General features: G+C 56.7%; 1 protein-coding gene across 4 annotated transcripts; it reads right to left on the bottom strand.

The window, feature by feature from the left end:
• Window positions 1-1,015: 1,015 nt before the first annotated feature.
• LOC308180436 (ectonucleoside triphosphate diphosphohydrolase 8-like) lies at window positions 1,016-10,638 on the bottom strand. Of its 4 annotated transcripts, none has more exons than XM_080562151.1 (10): window positions 10,285-10,638; window positions 9,737-9,872; window positions 8,666-8,783; window positions 7,676-7,826; window positions 5,671-5,830; window positions 4,684-4,917; window positions 3,433-3,705; window positions 2,888-2,998; window positions 2,131-2,268; window positions 1,016-1,871 (listed from the first exon to the last, which is right to left on the bottom strand). In XM_080562151.1, the coding sequence occupies exons 2-10, from the start codon at window positions 9,860-9,862 to the stop codon at window positions 1,848-1,850; spliced, it is 1,335 nt and encodes a 444-aa protein (XP_080418277.1). In that variant the 5' UTR covers window positions 9,863-9,872; window positions 10,285-10,638; the 3' UTR covers window positions 1,016-1,847. The 4 variants fall into 4 exon arrangements, with proteins under 4 accessions (XP_080418277.1, XP_080418274.1, XP_080418275.1 ...); XM_080562148.1 differs by having other exon boundaries at window positions 1,016-2,054; window positions 10,285-10,637; XM_080562149.1 differs by lacking the exon at window positions 2,888-2,998 and having other exon boundaries at window positions 1,016-2,054.
• Window positions 10,639-19,851: the final 9,213 nt, after the last annotated feature.

Genomic DNA, 19,851 nt, shown 5'->3' with positions numbered 1-19,851 from the left:
TCCGTGGCCCTTCGGGGGACTCGCTCCGGGTTTCTTGTTCTGGGGAGCCCCGAGCGGGACCCAGCCCTCAGGGGGTAGCCTCAGCAGTGCTGAAAGAGGGGAAGGATCACCTCCCCCCACCTGCTGGTATTATTTTCCCTAATGCAGCCCAGGGCACCATTCCCTGCCTTCTTTGCCCTGAGGGAGGGCCGGTTGCTGCCCCACGGTCAGCTTGGTGCCCAGCCGGGCCCTTCTGGCCAGGCTGCTTCCAGCTGGGTGCCCCCAGCACGTCCTGGTGCCGGGGCTGTTCCTCCCCGGGGGGAAGGACCCTGCACCTCTCTCCCTGGGGAACCTCAGGCGGATCCCATCAGCTCATTCCTCCAGCCTGTTGAGGGCCCTCTGGTTGGCAGTGGGGCCCCCTGGTGCATCAGCAATGCCACCCCATTTTGTGCCAGCTGTACGCTTGCTGAAGGTACGCTCTGCCCCTTCATCCAGATCGTTAACAAAGTTGTTAAACACGTCTGGACCCGGAGCTGACCCCTGGGGCACACTGCTAATGACCCTCCAGGGGTGTGGCTGTTCAGTCCACCTCAATCTACCCATCCAGCCCCTACTTCAACAGCTTCTCTATGAGGATCTTATGGGGGACAGTGCCAAAGGCCTTACTGAAGTCTGGGTAGACAACAGATGGGAGCAGCCCCCTTGTTTTCCCACACAAGGTCCATCTTTTGTCATTTGTGCCCTGTGTCTGTGCCAGGCAGGTATCTCACCCTTTCCAGCACCCAGGCGATTTGGGAACCCCAGCTCTTGGAAGATGTCCTGGTGCGCCCCCAAGGTCCGGTGGGCACCGCATGGGGCGAGCACCCTGCTCCCTGCAGCACTGGGCGGTGCTGAGGGGATGGATTTCACTTCCTGTGGCTGGGGCAATCCTGTCCCCTTTCCCCTGAGTTCCTGTCGTCATCATAACCGGCCCTTACCTGGGACATGGAAGCAATAAAATCTTATCTGCTCAGGAGCGATAGAACAAGCATTTCTGTCTTTGCTGCCTTTTGCAATGTTTATTTCTGGATAACAGGAGTGGTTGGGTGCTTGCCTGTCTGCAGAAACAGCAAATGTCAGCTCTGTACTGCCGGGAGGCAAATGTGCTGCCGGCAAATAAGATGAATCATGCGCAGGGCAGATAAGGAGTGAGCAGGACCAAAGGCAAAGGCAAGGACACAGCTGTGGGCAGGACCCAGTTCAGTGCCCTGTGCAGGTCAGGGCAGGACTTGCAGCCTGCTGGAGTCACAGCCTGACACCCAGCGTGCACAGGACTTGTGCTGGCGGGACAGCCTGGTGTCTGGGAAGGTGCTTGGGAACGGCGATCCCTTTATCCCATTATGGAAGGGAAGAGAGGGGAGGGGAGGGAAGGGGAGGGGAGGGGATATGGGCCCTGTGGGGAGGCATGGACCACCCTTCTGGCTCTGGATGCTCAATTTGCCTTTCATCTCCAAGGCCATCAGCTGGGCCCAGACAATGGGTATTTAGGAGAGCCAGCTGGGGTGCCACAGAGCCTTGCATGCCCTCAGGCTGGCAGACCTGGCAGGGACCCTCCTGGCTGACCATGGTCAGACCCAGCACTGGAGGAAGCACCCGGCCACCAGGTGCCTGTGGCCACAGGCTGCCGGTCCGGCACCCAGGTCCTCCGTGGCCCGGCTGGCTCTGCCCAGCCCCACGCTCCGGCTGGCGGGTGCAGGCCGGACCTGTAACAGGCGTGGTGGTGCGAGGAGGCAGATCGGCATGGCTGCGGTGCGTAGGCTGATCTGAAAACCTCCTGTAGTGCCTCTCTTCACGTTTGGGGCCAGTCCCGTGGGCCAGCCGCTGGTTCTTCAGTGCCCTGGAGGTTGCTGTTCCTACACGCGCAAGAGCAGGAGCAGGGCAATGAGCCCCAAGGCCAGTGTGAGGGCGACAAAGGCGACGGCCGCAGCCCACAGGGAGGGAGCGTGCCCCTTCAGCCGCCCCGGAGCCTCGGCCGGGATCATGTTGGTGAGGTTCAGCATGTAGCCCAGCGTCCAGCCCACGTCGGCGCTCCCCGCCTGCGTGAGGAGAGGGGGCGCTGAGTTAGCCTAGCGCTGCCCCTGTCCCCACCCACCGGCCAGGTTTGCCGTTCACCTTTATCTGGAAGAAGATGTTGTTCCAGCTGCTCTCGTTGAACTTGTAGGCGTCGAGGAGGAGTGTGAGGATGTAGTTGGCGTTGGCGCAGTATTTGGGCAGCCTCTCAGGGTTCTCTTCAGGGTAGCTGGAAGAAAGCTGGGAGGGGATGTTTAGAGAGGAAGGGAAGTTATTTGCAAGTCATTTCCATTCAGGGACAATGCCCTGCTCAAGGAGCAATGGCTCCACAACCACCAACATGCAGAAAAAGGCTTCAGGGCCATACGGGTGTTTTGGTTCTGTCTACACAGGACAACTCCTTTGAGAAGGATTTAATCCCCACATGAAAGTACAGAGACATATTGGATGTAGTTTCTTTCACCCCAAATTCTCCCATTTCAGCCTCCTTGTACAAGGGGCTCCTGCTCTCTGCCCCGTGGTGGTCCTATCACACTTCTTGACCTTACTCATCCCCGTTTGACTCCTCCCCAGCAGCTGAATCCTCCCACCCTCCTCCAGGGCTCCATCCCCACCTCCATCCCAGCTCCCATGATGATGGGGACACAATGCTGCTTTGACCTGCCCCTTTCCCCATGTTGCATGGGCAAAAAGAGCCCCTGAGGATAGCTGTAGGATGGTCCTGGCTCCCTCCCAGAGCCCAGGGATGGCTCTGCTGTGTAGGGCACAGCTCAGCAATCAGGGAACCTCTCCCTGGGGCAGTCCCCCCACCAATCTGCTTGTGCAGCTGCCCCAGAGCCTCCGATCATGAGGAACATACGTCCTCCCAGCTCCTTGCGCAGAAACGCTCGATGGTCTCCCTGACGGTGGCCAGTGGCTGCCCCTCGGTCAGGTTGAGAAACTTGAAGTTATAGTAAAAAGCAGAAAAGGCCTGAAAGGCAAGAGGTACAGTCGCTGATCTGTTACCGTGAGAGAACCCCCCGGGGGAGCTGCTCTGTCTCCCTCAGAGCACAACTGCCTGCAGGGGCGGCTTCACCAGGTCTGTCCCACCCTTGCACAGCCCTAAGCATCGCTGTCCCTGTCCCGGCAGAGATGATGGCTGGGGGTCTGTGTGCCTGCTCTTTTTTTTTACTGAAAACTTATTTTTGGCTAAGCTCCTGTCTTATTAAAATGGTCCCATATGGAGCTCTGGCTGGAAAACCCACCATCAGCAAGCCCTGGTGTGCCCTGGGGCACCAGCAATGTGGCTGCTTCTTGCCCCTGTTCTGCTGTGGGGAGGTGACAGTGGCACGGGGCACAGCGTGACACTGTAGTGCCCAGGGGACACGTGCAGCTTGGCAGGTGGGGGGGCAGGGTTTGCCTTACAAAGAACTGCCCGCTGATGGGGGGCTGGTAGACGCCATCGAAGGTGCAGTCCTGGCTCTGGCCACATGCCGAGAAGTTGAAGAGCTTCCTGATGGCAACCAGGCACCCGCTGGCATTGCCCCTGCCCTCCAGGGTCACATTTCTGTCACTGGGGGACAGGCGTGGGTCGCTCGCGTTGGTGCAGGGGCTGGTGTGGAAGGAAGACAGTGAGATGGTTTCATTGTAGTCTTTGGGGTAGCACGGGTGTTCGACTCGTGTGCTGGAGGACGACTCCTGGGAATAGCAAAATTCTGTGATTTGCAGGCTGCAGCCTTCTCCAAACCTCTTGGTGGGCATGCCAGGTGGCTTCCCTCCAGGACCATGGTGCAGGCATATCCCACCTCCACAGCAGGGAATGACCCCCACGCTGTTTAATCCTGGTCTTGTCCGCCTGCAGTCCCAGCCTGAGCTTAGCATTAGTTCTTCCCCCTGCTTTATGCAGCTCCAGTCTGCACGATACCCTTCTCCCACTGAGGCAGACAGATGCTGCAGACCCAGCAAGCTGCTCCATGGTCTGGGACACACAGACCCTCTCTACCCCAGCTCTTACTCCAGCTCCAGTCCCATCCAGGGACACCACATGGGATCTTCCTGGCTATGCAGCATGAACAAACCTCAGGCAAGGTGTAACTCCATGAAGACCCTCTTCCCCTCTGACCTTCCAAAAGTGCCCTGAGCAATGTCTCTGGTTGTCTTTTCTCAGGCCCACACATTCACAGAGTAGTTGGGGCTAGGGGGCAGCTATCAGACTCTGCACCAGCCCCCTCCTTAAAGCATCACCAACTAGATCAGGTTGGTCAGAGCCTTGTCCCGACAAGTTTTGAATGTCTCCAAGGGTGGTGACTCCACAGCATTTCTGGGTCCTATTCCAATATTTGGCTACCCTTTTTTGGGAAAAAGTTCTGCATCTGGTCAGAAGCTCCCATGTTCCAGCTTGTGGCAATGTCACTTTGCACCTCTGAGAAGAGTCTGATCCTGCCTTTTCTGCACCCTCCTGCAAGGCAGATGCATACAGGCAGATGATCTTTCCTGAGCCTCCCCTTCTGGTGCTTCCCATGCTCCTCCCCACGCCTGCCTACCCATTTCTGTACCTGTTCTCAGTCCCTGCTGATGCCTCTCTGAAAGAGCATTATCCGTTCTTGTTTTATACGTTAACAAGCCTGTGCTTGGTATCCCGAGGGTAGTCTGATTACCCCCCAAGTCTCCTCTCACCAGAATTAGCTCCTTTGCCAGGCGCTTCAGCATCTCATTCTGCCCGTAGCAGAGGTAGCTGTGTGTGTAGATGTTGTAGTTATACCCGTACAGCAAGAACCTGGAGGTTTCGTTCCAGTTTATAACTGAACCTTTGGGGATAAAGCTGATCTGAGTTGATGCTCCTCCAAGATCCAGCGCCCCAAAAATGTTGGCTGCCTCTGGACGGACCCACATGTGTGCTTTGGGGGAGTACTGCCAAGACAAACAGGAGAGGAAGAGGAGTGGGATATGGCTGCGATTACTTGCCCTGAGCAAAACTGTCATCCATTTAAGTCAGTGGGGTTTTGTTACTAAATGTGATGGGTGTGGGGTCTTAGCTGTCTCTTTCTGTACATGAGGTCCCACTGCCTTCCCAGCTCAACCAGCCTGGACATTCCTCAGAGCCAGGAGAAAACAGAGGTTGAACCATCTGATGGTCAAGACGTGGGCTCAGTGGGCTCAAGGTCACTTGTGCCCCCCAGAGGGCTGCAGGGGACCTGACTTGGAGGGGGTGGACCTCTGCTCTTCTGGAGAGAGGGCTGCGGGCCATCAGAGCCAGGGGAAGGACAGAAAGGCTCCGTTCGCCGGCACTGCGGGCAGCTGTGGCAGTGCGGAAAGCGAGGACGGCAGGAAGCAGGTTTGGCTCCAGCCTCCTTCAGAGTGACACGTGGAACCCAAGCACAGACCTCCCGGTGCCACGTGGACATGGACCTTCCCAGGGCAGCGAGGCAAAGCCTGTCAGGAGCAAACTGTCCCTGTTGGGCTGTATGGCCCCTAAGAGACCCCATGTCCACGTGGTGCCCACAGTTTTTAGCAGGAGCACCCCCATTCCTGATTTCTTGCCTCTTTCACTGGGGGCAAGTCAGAGGATAACTGGCTGCTGCCCCCAGACCACTGCTGAAAGCCATTAACACAGTCCCTTCCTTCTGCGCTATCAAAAGAGTGGGTGTTTTGCCTGTCACCCACCTTGGTGAAGGACTCCAGCAGGTAGTTGATGGTGATCCAGCCATAAGCTCCCTCCTCTTCTCCTGTAATGATCCGAGCCCCATGGAAAGCCACAGGGTACTCTTGCATGGTTTTAGCGATTTCGGCCAGGATTTGGTCTGTGGCTGAGCTGTTCTGTAGCCTAAGAAGGATTCAAAGGTCAGGACCCGTACCCAACTACATCAGTACTGCAGAGGAAGCACAAGAAACAGTTTGCTTTTTCGTTTGAGCTTTTTGCAACAGGCAGATGGTGTGAAATGGTGTTTCCTGCTACGTAACTTGTGGGAGCTGCTCACACAGCTTCTGCTGCCTAAATCCTAGCTGTCCCACCATCTAGGCTCAGAATCACAAATCTAGGAACCATATTGACCTCTTCCCTCCAGTGCAGCTTGATTCCAGTCACATAGTGGTTTGCCAGGCTACCCTTTGCTACCTAAGTATCTTCACGGTGTTGAAGGCCAGAGGGAACCTTCAGGACAAGCTCATCTAATGTGCTACGTAACACAGGACATCAGAAAATCATGCAATCATAGTACTATAGAAGGGTTTAGATTGGAAAGAACCTTAAAGCCCATCCAGTTTCAACCCTTGCCATAGGCAGGGACCCCTCCCACCAGGCTCCAGCCCCATCCAGCCTGGCCTTGGGCACTGCCAGGGATGGGGCACCCACAGCTCCTCTGGGCAGCGTGGGCCAGGGCTTCACCACCCTCATTGCATAGAATTTCTTCCTTATATCTAATCTAGACCCACCCTTTTTAGTTTAAAGCCATTCCCTCTTGCCCTATTATTCCACTCCTTGACAAAGAGTCCCTCCCCAGCTTTCTGTAGCCCCCTTTAGGCACTGGAAGGCTTCTATAAAGCCACGCTGGAGCCTTCTCTTCTCCAGGCTGAACAACCCCAACTCCCTCAGCCTGTCTCTGTAGGAGAGGTGCTCCAGACCCTTGATCATCTTAATGATCACCCCTCTGGACTCCAGCCGGTCCATGTCCTTCTTGTGCTGGGGGCCCCAGAGCTGAACGCAGGGCTCCAGGTGGGGTCTTACAAGAGCAGAGCAGAGGGGGCAATCACCTCCCTCGCCCTGCTGGCCACTCTGCTGTTGGAGCAGCCCAGCATGCAGTTGGCTTTCTGGGCTACAAGCTCACACTACTGGCTCATGTTTAACTTTTCATCCACCTGTACCCCCAGTCCTCTGAAGGGCTCATCACCTAGCCTGTATTTGTGCTTGGGACTGCCCCAACCCAGGTGCACAACCTTGCACTTGGCCTTGTTGAACTGCATGTTGTACACACAGGACCACCTCTTGAGCCTGTCCAGCTCCCTCTGGGTGACATCCTTTCCCTCCAGCATGTCGACTGCACCACTCAGATCACTGTCATCTGCAACTTGCTGAGGGTCACATATGACCACCCACTGACCCCCTGCCAAAGCCAGAGCTGGCTGCTGAGCTCAGGGGTCTGTCGGAAAGGTGCCAGGCTGGTTTCGGACCTCCAAGTGGGGTGTCCCGGGGCTGTGGGCTTGTGCTCGCTCTCTGAAGCGAGTAAGCTTCAGGCTATGACCCAGCTCCTTCCCAGGGAAGAGGTCAGATTGCCAGGGCACAGAAATCATTTTAGAAATGTGCAACCATAAAAACAAAAACCGTGAAATGAAGGTTGATGTTTGAAGAGAGCTAATACTGGATGGGGAAAGGTCAGGACCCACAAACCACTTTGCCTCCTGCCTCTGCCCCGTTACCCACCAGCACGGAGCCATCTAGGCATATGGCTCATCTGGGCAGATGCAGAACCCTCCTGGGCCGTGGGGTCCCAGGCTGCCAATGGGTATCTATGAGCAGCCTCCCTAAACCCCCGGAACAAATGCCCAGGACAGCTCAGCCACCCGTGTGTCCCCACTGGTCTGGCAGTGGGCCTGGCTCAAGGCAGCAGGAGAGCTGAGAGCAGGAGAGGATGCTGTGCCACTGCCCCGTCAGCCCCGCACCCCACAGCAGTACCTCAGTAGCCTCATGCCTGCCGTTGCTCCAAGGTAAGCTGGGACATCCCTCTGCTTCTCAGCAGGAACGACCTTCAGGGCTTTATCCAAGCACTCCCTTAGGGAATCACCGGCTTTTGGGGGATTGTTGGCATAGCTTGATATGCCTGGCCCTGGAAGAGAGTCAGGCTGGGACAGGCTGATGCGGAAGAGGTGAAGGAGCAGGAGGACATAGGGCAGTGACATCTTTCACCTCTTGGAACAACGGGTGTTTTGTTAGGGTCCCCTGGTCCTGCAGGACCTGGCTCACCCAGGTCTCCTCTTTTGCTCCTCCACCTGTGAGTGCTGTCCCACTGCATCTGTGCTCCCAGCCAAGCCCCGACTGGGTATTTAATACTTGGCCACGTTTCATTACTGGGGTTATACAGGTTTGGGCCCTCTGCAGGCACACAAGAGGTAGAATGGCCATTTTCAAAGTCCCTTCCCTGCCCCATCACCAAGTCCCAGTGGAGTGTCAATGCCCTCCTCTGTGGATGCCAGCGCAGTTGCCAGCCTTGCAGCAGAGAGCACTGAGGCAAAGCAGAGCCCAAGAAGCTAAAAGCAGAGGCAATGGGACATGTCACCTCCAAGCAGTGCATGAGCCAAGGCACCAACCAGAATGGGCAAGAGCTGCATCAGGGTCCCCACTGTGTCCTCCAGCTACGCCCCCAGCTGTATGGATGAGACCTTCCCTGGGGACAGCAGCTTGTGCTGCTGGTGGCAGTCCCAGGCGGAGGATGAAACTCCAGAGGAGCTCCAAGACACTTCAGTCCCACCAAGTGTTTGGGCACTACCTCGTGCTGAGGGCTCCCCAGCCATGAGCAAAGAAACGGGAGTTACAGACCCCCTGCCTGCAGCCAGGTGACACCGTGACAGCAGTGACAGCTTGCAGAGGGGATGCCCAGCTTGGGCAAAGAGCAGGAGAGCAGGCCACCCCATCTGCCATGTGAGCCCATGCCCAGGGGATACTGACCCTGGACATCGCAGGACAAGGTCTGGCTGACCACACCGGTGTCGTTCTCCTTGTCTGAGTCCCACTCATAGACAAACAGAGAGGTGTGGGATGAGCCCGCATCGAACACCATCCCGTACTGGAAGGAACAACCAAGATGTCATGCTGGTGGGAGGAGCAGCCTGCCCCTGCCAGGGTGCTCAGCCCCAAGGATGCCCCAAAGGCACCACTGCAAGGTACAGCTCTGCACCCCAGGCAGAGCGCGGCAGTGGATGGCGGCAGTGGAGGATGCATCCGCCAGCGCACGGCCTCAGGATGGGCATCTCTCCCTGAGGGGCTTTTCATTGCCTCTGCTGAGCCCTGTTCAACAATGCCAGCTCACACAAGCATTCTCTTGGTGATTTCCTCATGCTTTCTTATTTTCTTTTTCTGTTAAATGCCTTTTGTATCTGCCCTGCCCCACCTCGGGGCCAGCAGCTCCCCATCCCCCTGCTCCAACCCCTCATCGCTGCACCCAGCCCCGCAGAGCCACACCTGGCCCTGAGCACCTGGCCACGTCACCCTCCCCAAAGAGCCCTCCGGCTCCGCTGGGACCCTGCACCCCTCTTTCAGCAGCCTTGGCGGGATGCCAGGCTGCCAGGGGACAAAGGCCACATGGAGGGACTCTGCCCTACCCACCCGCTTCTTCGTAACGCATCAGGCACGCAGCAGGTTTCAGAGAAGGCTTCCCTCTGCTGCCTGGCAAGGAGTCTGGCCCCAACCTGCTGTCAGTTTTTTCTCACTGCTTGCATGCTCTTAACGCCATGCAGGAGCCACGATATGGCTGTGCTTGCTGCCCCGCAGGCAGGGCATGGAGACGCAGCCTCAGATGAAGGGCAGGAGCCAGCCAGAGGCAGCCCAGCGTGCAGTGACCTGACTCCCATGTGCCCAGGCTGTATTTCTTCTGCCTGCAACTGGGAATGAAAGTAAAATGCCCACCCAGCTAATACACGGCAGGTGCCACCACCCTCTTCACTCCTAACCCCGAAGACAAGCCGTTGTCTCTGCTCACCTCCCCAGGGTGGCTGCTGAGGGACCCTCTTATGGTCTCACCTTGACTGTGGGTGGCAGGGCAACATCTTCAATCTTCACCAGGCTGAGAACAAGGGCGATGATGGAGAGTGTGACCAGGACCCCGAGGAGGGTGGTGGTGAAGAGCTTTTTGTTAACAAACATCATGGGAAGGCACCTGCAAACCCAAACACAGAGGAGAAAGGTGGTTGCACACGTCCACCTGGTCAGCAAGAACTGAGGAGAGCACCCCCAAAAGTTCTCCCGAGGCTGACAGTATCTCAAGCTCAAAAGTCCTTGTGGGTAGTCAGGTCTTTCGTTGAGAGCAGCAATATTAGGAAAAAACCTGTGGGGCTGAGGATAGAGGAGCCTGTCCCCAGGAGTCTGGCACAACCATGGGGGTTCACAATGGTCCTCCAGGTCCCACAGCCCGTCCGGCTCAGCTCACTGCTGTGGGAAGGATCAGGTCCAGGAAAAAGAAAAGAAACACTGCACCAAACAGAAAAGGACATGAGAAATTACAACAAACCCCACTGCAAGATATTGTAGAAGGGGAAGGTGATTTTATTTTACAATAAAGTTCAGCTCACCTGTTAGCTCAGGAGCTGGCTTGTGAGTCCTCACTGTGGCTGTGGGCTCCTCCACTGCTGGCACCAAACCCAGCTTGGGCTCACCTTTTATATCCTTTGGAAGTGGACACAGGTTGAAGGTCTTCTCAACCTCATTTTGCCTCAAAACTCATCAGCCTTAAGCAAAACTCATGTTTGATTTATGCGTGTATTTATGGCTCAGCCTCCTTGTGCATCTTCCTGACAACTTATCCTTCCCGAGGTAGTTCCTCCTCCTCATTTGAATGGAATCACACATAGAAGTCCCGGCGGCTGTTGGGTAACGCCTGTCTTTTATCCCATTTAACCCTTATTCCCCTGCTCCTCTGGTGCTTTTACACACACAGTTCTGTTCTCTCCTTGCTCTGACCATTCTTAATCCTTCCATTACAAGTCTCTACAAGGTCTTTAAGAGGTGAGAGTGATGTTTCCAGCATCCAATGCTCCGCAATCACACACAAAGTGGAAGGTGACTTGATTAGAAGTTTTATTACGATGAGAAGGATTGTCACACTGGAAGAGGAGGGTGGCCCTGCCGGGGGTCTCAGCAGCATTCGCTGAGCTTTGCCAGGGGAGGCGTGAGAGCCGGGGAAGGGGGAAGTCTACATGGCCCGTCTGGGGCTGTGGTCACCCCTTCCTCGTGTGTGACCCGGCTGTCACAAGGCTGATTGCAGCAGAAGGACTCAGTTCCCAGCTGCCTTATCTCAGCTGAGTCAAGCAGAGTTGCCAGGAGGGAGGAGCTGTCGGTGCGTGTTACGACTTTCCCAGAGCACCCTTCCCTGTGCCTGGAGGGATGGTGGTTTCAGAGGCCCTGCTGTGTGCACTGAAGCCGAAGCAGCACCCTACAAAACAGGGGGCTTGGCCATCCCCGGGGCTCTCTGCTTCTGCAATTCAGACCTTCAGGCCAGTCACTCTTTGGCAGCCTCCTTTGCACTGGTACATGCTGCTGCTGGGATGCGTTGAGCCCAAATGGTGCCACCACTCCTCTGCTCCTATCTCCACCTACCACATACCCTTTGGACTCAGGTCTTCTGTGGAAGAGGGTGATTGAGTGAGTGTCTGCTCCCTTCCTGGGTCTGAAATCCCCTGCTGTCTGCACAGCCACCAGACAGGGCTTTCCTGAGCAGAGGGGGCTCATCCCCAGGCAGGACAGAGAGGCACTGACCCCAGTTCCTCCATGCAGTGCTCTGCACCCACACCCACCAGACCCTCCATCTCCTGCCCCTGAGCTGGGCTGAGTGACCCCTCAGCCTGCTTTTCCTGGTCGATCAGTAGGAAATAAAGCTCCAGAGGTCACTTAACAATATCGGCCCCAATCCACGTGGGCGCAAGGGCAGTGAAGGACACACCTCATGGGCCCAAGCTGAGGCAGCCGTGCAGGACTGTGGTGCACGGCAGGGCGCCCTGGGCTGCGGGGAGCAGGGATGGATGGGAGCACCCCAGGTCTGCATCCAGCCTGGTGCACATCCCGGCAGGGAGCTGGGACGCAGCTGGGACCACACGCCAGTCACAGAGCCTTGCGGTGCTGCCGGGTCCACCAGCACAGCTTCTGAGAGCAGAGGACACCTTGTGAATGTGGTGAGCAGGACTACATGTTCAAGTAAGTGGGATGTGTGCCACTGCAGGGGCGTGTGGCCCCGTGGTCCCACCCGTTGTCTTTGGCTCCAGCACAGGAATCTGGTCCCGGTCCCTCCAGGAGCTGTGGTCACTCCAAGGGGGCCTTGGAGCAACCTCCCCACAGGAACCCAGCAGCTTGCACCCATGAGTGGGGCCAGGACACGTCCCCCTTCACCCACTGGGGCCCCAGTCCTCCACCTTCCTCTTGGGAGGAGAAGTGGATGAGTCCTGGGAGGAAATGAGCATAAGCGAAGGCAGGAGAACCCGTTCCCCGGTGCTTTCCCTGAGCAAAGAGCCCGTGTGAGTGCTGGGGCTGGCAGGGCTCGGCCGGGCTGCAGCTGGGGAGTGGGCAGCTGGCAGCACAGGCTCTGGGCAGGTGGGCACAGGGCAGGACAGGGCCTTTGCTGGGAGAGGGAATGCTGTCTTTAAATAGCTCGGTTAAAAGATCCAATTGCTTACAATAAATAATCCTGAGGCAAGTCACGAGGAAATTTGTTGACAAAACTCTCCCTGCAGAAACTTCAGGGAACAGAAGAAGGTGCAGAGCCCAACTGGGACCAAGTGAAGGCTTGCTGCAGACCCCTTCCCAAACCTGCATTGTGTCCCCAGCATGCATCAAACATGATGCACCCGTGCCTGCTCCCTTGGTGGGTTCACTCTCAACCTGCATAAACAAATCGGGTAATTACCTCAGCTTTTACCTCCTCTGGGCTGGGCACTGGCCCATTCTCTTCCCCCTTGCTCCCCAGGAGGCACAAGGCTGGTTCCCCTCCCACCTGCGCTTGCCCCACGTGCAGCACACTGCTCCTTCTCATGGGTGTCACCGTCCTGGCCGGGCTCTGCCAAGGTGACCACAGCCTTATCTCCATGCCAGAGAGTCACTGGGTGATGCCACTTGAAAGGGTGTCTGCCTGGGAAAGCACGGGCTGGGGCTGCCCGCACACCCTCGGGTGCTCTGTCCCGGCGCTGCTGAGCCCCAGCTTTGTTTGCCTTCAGGGATGTGCTGTGAGGAGAGCTGAATGTGCTGTTTGCTCATAACTGGAGAAGTGACCTAAAGGTCACATTCTTCTTGCTGCAGGATGACAGATCTGTTGTTGGGAGGTATTGAAAGAGTACACCACACACCTATTGACACGCATGTTTTTGTCCCTGGCCCTCCGGGTGACTCTTTGAGACCCAGAAGGATGTTGCCGAGCTGCTGGAGGCTCAGCATGGTTCAAAGCCCATCCATGACTGCCAGCAGCTGGCACAGCTGCTGTTTGTGACGTGGGATCCCCTTGGGTACTAGCATCTCCCCTGGGCCTTCCTAAAGGACAGGAGCCCGGAGGAAGGAGAGCCTCTCATTTCCCCGCCAGGCAATCCCTGCACCATGAGGCCACCCCAGCTCTGGCCACAGCGGGTGCTGGTGCCTTCTGCCTGGCTGAGCTGCTCCGCTCACTCCAGCTCCTCTTTCTCCTCTCCTCTTTCCCCTCCCAGAGGCTCCCAGGCCTCACTGCGACCCGTCCCAGGGGGAGCAGCTCCAGCCCTCCCTCCCCATCCGACTCCACCATGGCTGGTGGAGCCGGGGACATTTGCAGCTGCCTATGGGATGCACACCCCTCATCCCTGCTGTTCCCCGCTGGCAAATAACAGACCAGACCTTTCCTTCCTACCTACCATCTTTCCCTGAGTGTATAATTAATAAACATGCCCCGATTGCCCCAGCTGTGCCTGTCTTGGAGCCAACTCTCAGCTGTGGGTTCAGGAGCTCTGGGCTGGGGATGGGCACCTGGAGCCAGGCGCTGTGCCAGCCACACAGTGTGGGCACCCCAGGCTGTTCCCCCTCCCTGCTGCCGTGTCCTTGGTGGGGGAAAGCCCATCTGGAGGCACGGATCTGTCCCGGCTCACATGAGTCTTTGGGGCCTGGCATGGCGGCAGGCAGTCAGATGGTGATGCTCTCCAGGATGCAGGGGGAGGTCACGTTCCTGGGTTCCCCTGGTGCCATCCCCCCCAGCCATGCTCGCAGACCTCATGGAGCTGCACGGACCCCTGTAGAGCCAGCAGAGCAGCTCACCAACAAAGTCCTGCCCTCCAGGTGTCCCTCCCACCAGCCACTGCTTTTTCCATCTCTGCACAAGCCCCTGAATTAACAAAAGCCACACAAGAGCATCCTAACATTGAGGTGCCCTTGCAGTGCTCATGGGTGCCAGCAGCAGCCACACACAAGCGGAGCTGCTGCTCCTGTCTCAGAGCTGCTGCTGAGGGACGTGCCCGGGGCTGCAGCATTAACCCTGATCACAGCACTGTGAGCTGCTGCTCCTGGTGCTGGGTGAGATCAGGGATCAGGCAGGAAGGAGGCATCCAGGCTAGCTACCATCCAGGGTAAGAATTTCCTTATGAAGAAACTGCTGCTAAAATTAGGGAGAGGAGGGAAGGGGTGTCTGTTTAATCTGTCAGCAGTTATTGGTTGTAATAATCATGGAACCTCCCTGGCCCCCAGTGTGGTTAGCTGCACAGGAAACCTTCCCATCCCCCTGCTGCATGCTGCTTCCCAAAAGCCCCATCTTCCAGCCAAAACACTTGAATTTCTGCCTGGCGCTGAGCTGGGGCACCTGCCCTGCGCATGGGCTGGCACTACTGCTGCTGAGCATCCTGCGGCACTGGGATGGGGCTCAGTGCAACAACACCTGCATCCTGAGACTGATGCTATCAGTGAAAATACCAGGGCTTCGATGCCAAAGGGGCAGCTGGTTGAGCGCCAGTGCTGTGGTGATGGGCTGGGAGCTGTGTGCTGTGGAGCGGAGGCATGGGCTGAGGACTGTGTTGAGGGATGCTCTCAGAGGTTGGGACTGCTCCCTGCTCACCAGCCAGGAGGTGAGAGCAGGATGAGGTTGGGTGTCTAGGATCTGGCTCACCAGAGCCCCAGCCACAGGCTCTCCTCCTTCATCCTGAAGCTTTTTCCTTCCTGAGAACAGAGAAATGAGGCTGAAGCACCCTTAGGGCAGGATTTTCCCTCTCACCTGTGTCACGGGTGCTTGGAGACAGCATGGAAGGAGGCTGAGGTGAGCAGATCTGGCAGGGTTTGATTTCCTTCAGTACAATCAACAGGGCCATAAGGAAACAAGCCAGAAGGTGGAACGGTGACGTGGTGGAGGTTTCCCTCAGCATGGCCGTAGGCTATCTGCGGGAGACCAGGAAGCTCTTGGGCCCTGGGAGGTCTCCCTCCAGCTGCCGAACTGGTTTGGACAAGGGCAGCTGAGCTGTGATGGAGCCACTCCCCTGCCATGGCCCATGGCCCTCCTCCCCTGCTTGGTGGTCCCACGTCACCAGGCAGTGCTGCTGCAGCACCTCGCTCTCTGCAGAGTCTCAGCAAAGCTTCTGAGAAGCTGCTGCAGGGAGGTCACCGATTCTGAAACCTCCTGTCCAAGCCTCTCCTCCTCCTTGTGCCACCCCATCCCAGCTGCTCCCCTCTGCACTGTCAGCCCTCGCTGCACACTTCTCATCACATCGTTCCAAGAGTGGTGATGCAAAATGGACCTATGCTTTCAACCAGAACTTTGCCAGCTTTAAATTATTCTATAAAATTACAGACGGAGACCTAGGATCATCAGCCATGAACCTGGGGGCTGCAGCAGCTCAGAGCACCCATGTCAGGATGAAGATGTCGGTGCTGTGTGCTCACAGGGTGACATTTTTCTTTTGCCCGTATTGGCCAGGGACACCCCAATCCACCTCTGGATCCCGTGATCCCAAAGGGTGAATGATCCATTGTTTTTTTCCTTTCCTGGATGTCTTCTCCTGCTTGTTAGGACCTTCTGAAATCTGAAAGATGGCCCCAAGCACACGATCAGCCTCTCCCAGCAGGGAGCCACCAGCACGTCCCTGTGCATCCTCTTCATCCCTTTGGCCAGATCACAGTTATAGCCTTGTTTGAGCTCCAGGCAGCCCCACTCACTTGTACAAACCACTGAAAACAGCTGTGCAGGCTCCTTGTGGCTATTTTTCTTACAGTTACAACCCAAAAGAGCAAAAAATCTAACAAAAATGAAGCTACAGGACTCTTTTATTTCCTGAGGGGGTGTCACCCATAAGAGAAGGATGCCAGGTTGGATTTGCATGGTTTCTTGACAAACTGAGGTGAAACGCTACTTCTCTCTTCGTTTTCTTGGGACTCTCCAATAACTTTTTGACTGCCTGTCCCAGTGCTCCCAGCAGTTCAAAGCTGAGCCACCAGGGCTGCAATCTGCCATTTCCGATGTGGAGGTAAAACACATCCCAAACACAGGAGCTTATTGAAAACAAAAGAAAGCTAATTTATGGGGATTCAGAAAGAGGTGGGAAGCTGGATGGCAGCAGGTGGGAGCCACGAGGGAGCCTGCAGGCTCTGTGGTTGCTGCTGGCAGGGCTGTGCTGTGTTTCTCTTGTTTTCCTGGTAGGACAGAGCTGGTGCAGGCAGCCAAGCCTCTTATCGTGGTACAGGAAATGTGTGAGATAACCAGCCACACTGGTACCACATCCCAGGCCATGATTTGGTGCTGGGCTCTCACCACATGGCCCAGGTGCTGCTGGTGGAGGAAGAGACCAGAGGACCCGTCCTGCTGCAAACACTGCCTTTGCCACCCTAAACTGCCATCCTGGCTCTCCCAGGATGCAGGGATGCTCCAGCTGGGGTATGCTGGGTGGCACTGGGCTTCCCTTTGCTGTTTGAGGGCCTTAAATAAAAAGGGAGGAAAGTAGAAAAGCAGACCGAGAGCACAGGATGGCGTGGGAACCACACCAGCAGTGGAGGTGGTGGAGGTGGTCAGCGTGCTCCGGGCAGCTCCAGGCCCAGAGGAGGACCCATGGAGATTTCTCCTTCAAAGCACAGACGCTGCTCATAGAGCCCTGGTCAGAGGGCCGGGACACTGCTGAGCAGCCTGCAGCAGGGGGGCTTCCAGCTCGGCCCTGCCTTCAATGTCTCCCCCCACTGAAATGGCTCCTCCAGCTGCCCCCAGCAGCCCCCAGCAGCCCCCAGCACCAGCAGCAGCAGCGGTGGGGTTGCAGAGGGGCTGATCCTGACCCAGCTGTGACGTGCCCTTGGAAGAAACTCCTGCACCACAAAGCACCATGCAAACCTCTGGAGTGATCCACGCGTCAGAGCCAGCACAGAGAAGGCTCCCAGGCCATGGTGATTTGAAACATGTTTCAGCTAATTTAGCAATAAAAATCTAAGTTGCACTTGCATGAATCAAGCCATTTCCTTAAAGATATGCATGGAGGAGAGCTGGATATGGAGTTAGTGTTTTGGCTGTGAATCCTTTCCGCATGTGAAAGTTACCAAAGCCACGAGAAAAACCCGAATGAACGCACTGCTGGAGATGTCCATCAGAACCTTCCTTCGCTGGGTGGCACCTGCCCAGCCCACAGCCAGCAGCCGTGCATGGGTGCTTGGGGTGCACCCAGCCTGGGCAGCCCCAGCCCCTGCCCACAGCCGGCAGCTGCTGGGTCCCTGCAGCTCAGCTCATCCCAGGGAAGGCCACAGAATACAGCGTGGTTAATGCAAGACATGTTCTGGGCTCGCCAAAGTCAGCCACTAGCCAGGACATCATGTAATTCCCACTCCTGACAACCATGTATTGTCTATACCTCCCATACACATGGTAAAGCAGGACGATCCTTCCTGATCTTGGTGCCTCGCTCCTGACTCTACAGACATCTGAAAGCTGCTCCACCACCCCTGGTTTCCTTCCATGCATGTCTTGGCCGCAGTCCCCCATCATTCACAGCAAAGATGCAGGCACAGACTGGTGAGTGGGGTGTACGTGCTTTGAAGGTGGGAAGGGGGGCATCTAACCAACCCCTGAGCACCAAGGGGTGAACTTGCCCTCTGTTCTGGTGAGAAGCATCCAAGGATAAATGACAATGTCAGACAACCATCCGATCATCCAAGGATTAGATGACAACCTACAGACAACATCTGGTATGGGCAGTGTGGGAGAAGAGTCGGTGAGACTGGCCAGGGTCAGCTGGAAGGGGAAGCACTCCAGTTAAGGGTTTCTTTCCGAGCAACTGATGGTTTTGCTTAAGCTGTCTTTTGCTGGCACGTGTGAAAATGAATGGTTGAAAGAAATAAATCATCCAGGCTTGCTGCCAGGATTGCTAATCCTCTGCAAAGAGCATTGCAAAAGGCTGGAGAGTTTCAAGCACAGAGAGCGTCTGATGGAGATGCTTTAGCAAAGGCTTTGTTCCACCCACAACCCCCAATCTCTAGGGTGAAAGAGGTGAGGCAGCCCCAGGCGGGAGCTGCTGGGAGCCCCGGGTGCACGGCTTGGCACCACTGCTGCAGCCCTGCCGGGAGCCGCGGGACCTCACAAGGGTGTGCTTACAGGAGATGAATGGAGATATTTGAGATGGTCGTGCTCAGCCTCAAAGCCCAAATGAAGTTAGGCTTTTTGTTCCCCTTGCCCTCAGGAAACACAGCAAGGGGCCGGCCCAAGCCTTCTTGGCAGACGTCCTTGTTCCTGATGCATGTTCTGAGCACTAGGGCCGGCCGGACAGACAGCAGCGGAGCTGCAGGACTGCTGGAGCCTGGTAGAGGTGAGGGCGGTGGCGGGGGTTGCTGGGTGGCTGGGCAGTGCTGGATAGCTCTCCCTCACGGCCCTGGTGCATCTTACCCAGTTTAGTGGGATTTTGTCCCTGTGTGAGAACTGGAGGTGGGAACAGGCTGACTAATGGCATCTTCGTTCCCTGCTCCCTTGGCCTATCCACACTGCTTTTGGGGCGGTTAGCAACTGCTCCCAGTTAGTTTCAAGACTTGGGCTTATTTCTGGGGCAGCTCCAGCCATCTCTGCATGGCAGAACCACTCTGGAGGACACAGCCCACCTCGTGGACACAGGGCTCAGTCCTCAAGCTGTGGCCACGGCACTGAGGGTGCTCCACATCTCCCGGCTTGTCTGTGCCAAGCCAACGGCAGCCCTCAGCCATGTCCTTTGCTCATTCTCCCACACCATCCTCCTCATACACCCCAGAATGTGTGGCTGCTCATCTCACAGCCTTGCCCTCAGGCAGTGGCTTCTGCTCCCACCAGCCCTGGGCAAGGCAGGACGCTGCCCAAACCACAACACAGGCATCCTGCCAGGGATGCAGCTCGCATCTCCTGACTGGGAGCCACCCAATGCATTGTGATGTTAAAGCCACAACTATACTGAAAAGGTTCCCAAGTGCTGCCCGCATCAAGATGCAGGTGGAGATGGAGGCCCCTGGCACCACCTCTTCCCAGCTGTCTCATTTGGGACCCCTCTTGTCCCTGCAGTAGCTCAGGTCATGTTGGACATTCATCCCCCCTGTGTGTGAAACCCAGCTGAGGTGTCCCAGGCTGGGATCTGCTCTGGAGATGCCATATGGACATGACAGCCACAGCCACGTCTCCCTCCCATGTGGTCATCCCCAAATGCAGATGTCTCTCCAAGAGCTGCTCCTGTTGCAGCAGGACGCTCCTGGCACTGGGACACAGGGAGGGGGGCAGCCAGGGTTGGTGCTGTCCCTCCCACGGTTCCCCCACAGGGCCAGGAGGTGCCTGGGCTGCTGGGGGCTCCTTCCCCACACCCTCAGGTGCATGGTGCTGCATCTGCAGGACCAAACCAGGGGCACCCCCCAGTATGGGCTTTCCACCCAGGAGCTTCATTTGCTTTGGGAACAGCCCAGCTGGCAGCGACTTGTGGCTGCGGCAACAAAAATAAACCCAGGGGTTAGATTCTTACCTTTGCCAGAGCATATCCCAGCGTGCTGAAGGAGCCTGTCAGCCCAAGCCCTGAGGAGCCTTCCTCCCCGAGCCAGGGCTCCTGCACCGGGCAGGGACAGGTGCCAGGGGCTGCCCCTGGATGCAGGAGGACTTCACAGGGGAATGCTCCCAGAAGCTTCCACGGCCAGTCCACATCTCCCTGGCCACAGGGACATGAAACCCTGAGAAGTTT

The sequence above is a fragment of the Anser brachyrhynchus genome (genome assembly GCF_964034855.1).
Source record: "Anser brachyrhynchus genome assembly, chromosome: 19".
Classification (NCBI taxonomy): domain Eukaryota; kingdom Metazoa; phylum Chordata; class Aves; order Anseriformes; family Anatidae; genus Anser; species Anser brachyrhynchus.
The sequence above is the reverse complement of the archived record's forward strand: the minus strand, read 5'-3'. Positions and strand labels throughout refer to the sequence as shown.

Excerpts from the sequence above, each read along its gene's own strand:
- LOC308180436 (XM_080562148.1), bottom strand. The coding sequence starts at position 9,862 with ATGATGTTTGTTAACAAAAAGCTCTTCACCACCACCCTCCTCGGGGTC. Across the intron at positions 4,918-5,670 it reads TGCTGGAGTCCTTCACCAAG|TACTCCCCCAAAGCACACAT; the intron begins GTGGGTGACAGG and ends TTGTCTTGGCAG. Across the intron at positions 2,999-3,432 it reads CCATCAGCGGGCAGTTCTTT|GCCTTTTCTGCTTTTTACTA; the intron begins GTAAGGCAAACC and ends CTTGCCTTTCAG.